The 6,115-nt window shown below is 32.8% G+C and overlaps 1 protein-coding gene across 1 annotated transcript; it reads left to right on the top strand.

Annotated features, from left to right (window-relative positions):
• Positions 1 to 4,065, top strand: LOC18052539 (eukaryotic translation initiation factor 3 subunit I). Its single transcript, XM_006447984.2, has 8 exons — positions 1 to 410; positions 542 to 757; positions 1,017 to 1,144; positions 1,327 to 1,446; positions 1,576 to 1,665; positions 2,940 to 3,026; positions 3,121 to 3,200; positions 3,824 to 4,065. The coding sequence occupies exons 1-8, from the start codon at positions 227 to 229 to the stop codon at positions 3,897 to 3,899; spliced, it is 981 nt and encodes a 326-aa protein (XP_006448047.1). The 5' UTR covers positions 1 to 226; the 3' UTR covers positions 3,900 to 4,065.
• Positions 4,066 to 6,115: the final 2,050 nt, after the last annotated feature.

Genomic DNA, 6,115 nt, shown 5'->3' on the forward strand with positions numbered 1-6,115 from the left:
GTGCAAGAATTTGGGCCAGGAAAGCTCTATACAAGCCCAACTTGATCCATCGGGCTAGAGTACTGTTTCTTGTATTCATAGTTCCCCACCCGAAGGAAAACCCTAATTCTCTGTCATCTCTCCCACTAGCTTTGCTTTGCGATCTCAAGGCTTTCCAACGCTCCACCGGAAACTCCATTCGTCGCGGAATTCAGGAAAACAGAGAAAGAAGAAGAAAAAAGCAAGCATGAGACCAATTTTGATGAAAGGCCATGAGAGGCCTTTAACATATCTTAAATACAACAAAGACGGAGATCTGCTCTTTTCATGTGCCAAGGATCACACACCCACCGTTTGGTTCGCTGACAACGGCGAGCGTCTTGGCACATACCGTGGCCACAACGGCGCCGTTTGGTGCTGCGATGTTTCAAGCAAGTCATCTCTTATTACTTTTATTTTCCAATTTCAATTTTCTGCTGCTTCGCTCAAGCTACATGTTTTGCATTATATTACTGTTTTAGACGGATAAAATATTGATGAAGATATTTGGATTGAATTACAGGAGATTCGATGACGCTAATAACCGGGAGTGCTGACCAGACGGCGAAGCTATGGAATGTTGAAACAGGGGCTCAGTTGTTCACATTCAATTTTGATTCTCCAGCTAGGTCTGTCGACTTTGCTGTTGGTGATAAGCTTGCTGTGATTACTACTGATCCTTTCATGGAATTAAACTCAGCCATTCATGTCAAACGCATTGCAAGAGATCCTGCTGATCGTATGTTTACTGCCTACCTTTCTTCAATTTTAATGACTTGTATATTTCTCCTGTATGATGAATTCTCACAACTCAGTTTCTTAAGTTATACTTATCTGTGTATTTTTCGATAAAACATGCCAAGCTTTTGATCTGTCATCATCTTCATGCCTTGACATTTAGGTCCATTGATGTTATAGCTTCTTTTTGTTTATGAATAGGCTTTGAAATTTACAAAGGATCATTTCTGCTGACTAATCTTGCCAATAACCTTTTGTAGAGGGTGGTGAATCTGTGCTTATTCTAAAAGGCCCTCAGGGAAGAATAAACAGAGCAGTTTGGGGACCGCTAAACAGGACTATCATTAGTGCTGGAGAAGATGCTATAGTTCGTATTTGGGATACTGAGGTACGGGTTATATTGCTTGTGGATCTTCTCTAATACTTGGTCAAATTATTTTATTTTTTGCCTTCATAACCTGAAACTCTGTTATCCTCTGGCTCTTTTTCAAATGACCCTAACTTTAGTTCTTATTTTGAATTTCATTAAATTTGTTTATGTTTTAGCTTACTTCTATATCAAATTTGCAGACAGGGAAACTGCTTAAAGAGTCGGACAAGGAAACTGGTCATAAAAAGACTATAACATCGCTTGCAAAAGCTGCTGATGGATCACATTTCCTCACTGGTTCCCTTGATAAATCTGCTAAGGTAGTGTTTCTTGAGAAAACATGATATTTTGGATCATGCTTTTTGAGATTGTGCATTCTGCTATTCTAGGTTTATCTGTTTAATTCTACTGCCTGATCTTTTCTTGCTTTTCTGCAAATGCTTTTTCAGCTTTGGGATGCCAGAACACTGGAGCTTATCAAGACCTATGTGACGGAGCGCCCGGTCAATGCTGTTACTATGTCTCCACTTCTTGATCATGTATGTATTGGTGAACTGCAAACTATTAAGTTTATGCTATTGGTCTATTTATTTGTGTTGTTCCTTGACAAACTATTTTACAACTTATACTGTTCCATATCAAGGAAATATATATATGATGATTTATTGAATTTTGATGCTGGTCCTCAACATTTCATATTTTATTTTTTATTTTTTTAATTCTTTCCTCTGTAAGACTCTAGGTTCTGAAAAGACTTCAGATCAAATGCACACGTACTTCTAGCAATGAGATTTACTATACCTGCAGTTAGAAAATATTTACAATGGTAAAGCTAATCTCCTCTGCCTGATAGCAGTCTGCCAGTCAGTTCCAGCAAATGACAATTTGACTCTGCCCAGTATTTAAATGGAATTTGCATTTGTCAGTACATCCTATAATTATCACTGGATATTAAAGTATAATATAGGAAATGATCTGGTGGAATGTAGTTAAAATGTTTTCATGGTTAAGCTTGAACCGAAGATTGACATTGTTTTGTTAATAGTATATTACATTCTTTTATGAATTATACGGAACAGAAAGGTACATAGAGGATAAAAACAGGAGGTTTTTGCGCAATTGCTTCATCTGGAAACAGATATTTTTAATCATGCAATTCAGTGGAATTAGGCTATTTTAAACTTCTGATATTGTCATTAGGTGATTGGATCTTCTTTAACTTTGTAACTTACAGATGGGTTTATTGTTTCCCTTTGTAAAGAGATTCTGAGCATTAATTTGACTTGTGTCTATTGTCAGATGCTAGACTACTTCGTTGTGAATTGTATAACTACTGGATACCAACTATGCAACAAAAGTTTGAGCAATATGATATTTAATTGAAAAGGTTGCTGAAGTTTTCATATAACAAGAGAAAATTATTAGTTTGGAGGTCTTATTTGTTTCTGATCGATTGTTGTGTGTTTGTATATGATAGTTGAACTAATCTTCTGCATGATTGGAGGGGACAGTAGCACTTTGGTGTTAGTAATGCTGTATAGTGTTTATGAAGGTTTGCTTGCCATAGTCCCTGTATATGCAGTGTCTATAGGTGCCATGTTCCATAATTAGCCTGGAGGAGTTGACTTTATTTATACTAAAATTGCTTACTCACTGGAATACAATTCATGTATAAATTATTATAGGTTTGATCATGCCTCATGCTAACTGAATAATGAAATGATGCATGCTGTTTTATCTGCTCTACCTTTATTTGATGCCCTTATAGCCCTTTCTTTAACCATCTGGATTTCAATGGTTTTGTCCTTCCTAGGTGGTCCTTGGAGGTGGTCAAGATGCTTCAGCTGTCACGACAACTGATCATCGTGCAGGGAAGTTCGAAGCTAAATTCTTTGACAAGGTTGATATTTTTTTGATTGATTACTTTGTATTTCACAAAAAACTGTGGTTGTGGAATTTCATTAATTTCTTATGTTATAATGTTGCTTGTGTAGATTCTCCAAGAAGAAATTGGAGGTGTTAAAGGACACTTTGGACCTATAAATGCCTTGGCTTTCAACCCTGATGGTAAAAGGTATGGCTTTCTGTTATTGCAGATACACGTCAGTTGATGTGGGAAAAGCTTTTAGTCAGTTATATATGATCATTGTCCAATGTCCTACTTTTGTTTTGTAGCTCAATTAGAAGCTATCTGTTTTTTGTTATCTGATGCATGTATATTTGTGATCATGTATGTTACATCATGTGCACTGTTCTCCATAGCAGGTGAACAAGATCATGCATCACTGCAGTGTACTTATGAATCTCTCACCAAGCAAAAAGATGCATGTGTGCATAATTAAGTTTTGATAATTGATGGCATTATAGTAATATTATTTATTTTTTTAAAAAAAAAAAATTCCCAAATAACGGATGGATTTATATAATAAAAACTGTTGCATATCACTTAGTATCCTTGGGGTTTTGTGCTTGGACATGCAAAAACCTATGCTATTTTGGTGATAACGATTTGAAAAACTGATGGTACGCCTGTGTCTTTATTAGGCGATAGTCTTTATCACCCCCTCCCCCCTGTCTTTTCCTTCTTTCCCTCTCCTAATCAATATGGTGATTACATGTTGAAGCCTTTAACTATGAAATATATTTAAATTTGATGTTTTTCACTAACGCTTTTTTAATGTAATTGATAATATATAGTTTCTCAAGTGGAGGTGAAGATGGTTATGTGAGGTTGCACCATTTCGACCCGGATTACTTCAACATCAAGATATAATTTTGGCGGATTTGAAGATTTTTTTTTTTTAATTTTGGCGGATTTGTGGACGTCAATTTTTATCCATATAAATCAGCCTCTGCTCGACTTCATTTTTGTATGTTTTAGGAATTGCATTGTATTTGCAATATCAAGGTTTCATTTTCGTGTCATTTTATTATTTTTGTCATCTGTTTGCAGTTTAATACATAAAAGAGAAGAAAAAAAATTTTTTTTTTAAAAAAAGAAAGATGTTTAAGTCCACCTGCTATATGTGAGGTTTTAATATTGAAGTGGTGCGTTCATTGTTGGCAAATTTTCCTTATTGAGTTATTAGTGCCCCACTAGTGTCCTCTTAAAACCCTACCTTTAAGTACCTCATTAAAAATACTGAAAATATCATCGTTGGTATGATCGCTCGCTTTAATTTTAAAATTTTTCTTCTAAAGATCATCATATTTTCTCACTCCAAAAGGACACAGAAAACACAATTTTCTTAATTTTTTTTTGTAGCCAGTACCCATAATCCCTCCGTACTTCTCTTGGTTAAGTAAAAATTTAGAGATTAAAACCAATCTCCAATTAAAAGAATTCGTGTTGGATGTACAAGGCACGGGAAAAAAGGAGCTACGTTGCATGTCAAAAGATATTCCTGTGGCAAGTATCAGTACTTTACATGCAGTTGGTGTGGGTGCAAATAAGATTTTTGGTACAATGGCAAAAAATAAATGGTACATATGGAAATGTTGGGTATACTGAGAAAGATATTAGTTTTACCTTTTATTTGTATTTTATTCTAATTTATCATAGAACTTATTATACAGAGTGAATCTAAAATGTCTAATAAGAAGATATATAATGAATCTTTAAAGAAAATTTTCTAGTCAATATTTCTTTCTTTCTTTTTTTTGAGAAGAAATATTTATCAGATGTTTCAACAATGCTAAATATTCGTAAGACTTTCTTTAAATACTTTTTTATTTTTAAAATTTATTATTAGTGTTGTTATAACATTTATATATTTGTATAGGTTTGAATATATTGATATTCAAGCAAAAAATCTCTGGACACTTTCAAAATAAAATGAAGTTTTCAAGGCAACGTTGTATTCTCGAATGGAGAGATGTTCCATATGGCAAAGAATAACTATTTTTGTGCTTAATGTTCTTCGGACAAAATTATGTCATTAGAAGTTGTTAAAAACTTCATTGAATGTTCTTATTTTCGAAATATAACCGCACGCGAAGAACCATTTGGTCAGGACAATGAAGTTTATAAACTGAAATTGTTTCTATTGAACACTTGAATTGGAGGCGTCCCAATAGTTTGCGATATATGATTTTTCAGAATTTTTTGCATGGAAAACAAAAAGAGAAGAGTAATTAAGTAAATTGACGAAAGAGGCAATTGGCATTTGACTGTAAATATGTATAAAGTGGTGGGTAAAATATTATCAAATGGTTTATTGAATGAATGAGACAAAATTACTTTGTGTGGAATTATTTGAACTCACCAATTTTCTCTTTATACTCTCTTTTTAATTAAAAATTTTATTATGTAAATAATTTTTAATAATAACTCTTTCTTTTATTTCTTTTTTTAATTTTACAAACTCTCATCGATTTATTCAAATATATCCTCTTAACTGTAGATAATTTATATCATTAACTAAGAGGAACAAAACTGGCCATTTAAAAATGAACATCAACAAATTTTTATCGGTTATGAAAGCTAATGAATATAAAGAAATTAAATTATTATATATAGAAAGCATGAAATATCGATCATGATTTACTAAGAAATATCAAAAAAATAGATTAAAAAAAGAGTGAAATTGAGTATTTAGTTTTCAATTTGTGATACTAGAGGGGGAATATGTAATTATAAGATAGAGAAAAAACGATTAGAGAATGATAATTTTAAGATTTTAAATTTAAATTTTTAGTAATAAATTTATTTTTTAAATTAAGTAATAGAGAAAGATATAGTGAGCTAAAATAAACTATGCAATTACTTTTTTTGTGGATTTCCAATAAAAGTGAAAATGGGCACATGTTCAATTTTAGCTGATAGCCTCTAACTCAGCTCAAAGTGAGCTGAAAGAGAATATTTAAAATTAAAAAAAAAAATTGATCGTATATATCTTACATTCAAAACAATCTCTTTGAACACATCACATGCAATATTGTGTAATCTTTCAAATTATATATATGATATGCATCACATGGGCAGCTTTC

The sequence above is a fragment of the Citrus clementina genome, unplaced genomic scaffold, assembly GCF_000493195.1.
Source record: "Citrus clementina cultivar Clemenules unplaced genomic scaffold, Citrus_clementina_v1.0 scaffold_2, whole genome shotgun sequence".
In the NCBI taxonomy this organism is placed as follows: Eukaryota; Viridiplantae; Streptophyta; class Magnoliopsida; order Sapindales; family Rutaceae; genus Citrus; species Citrus x clementina.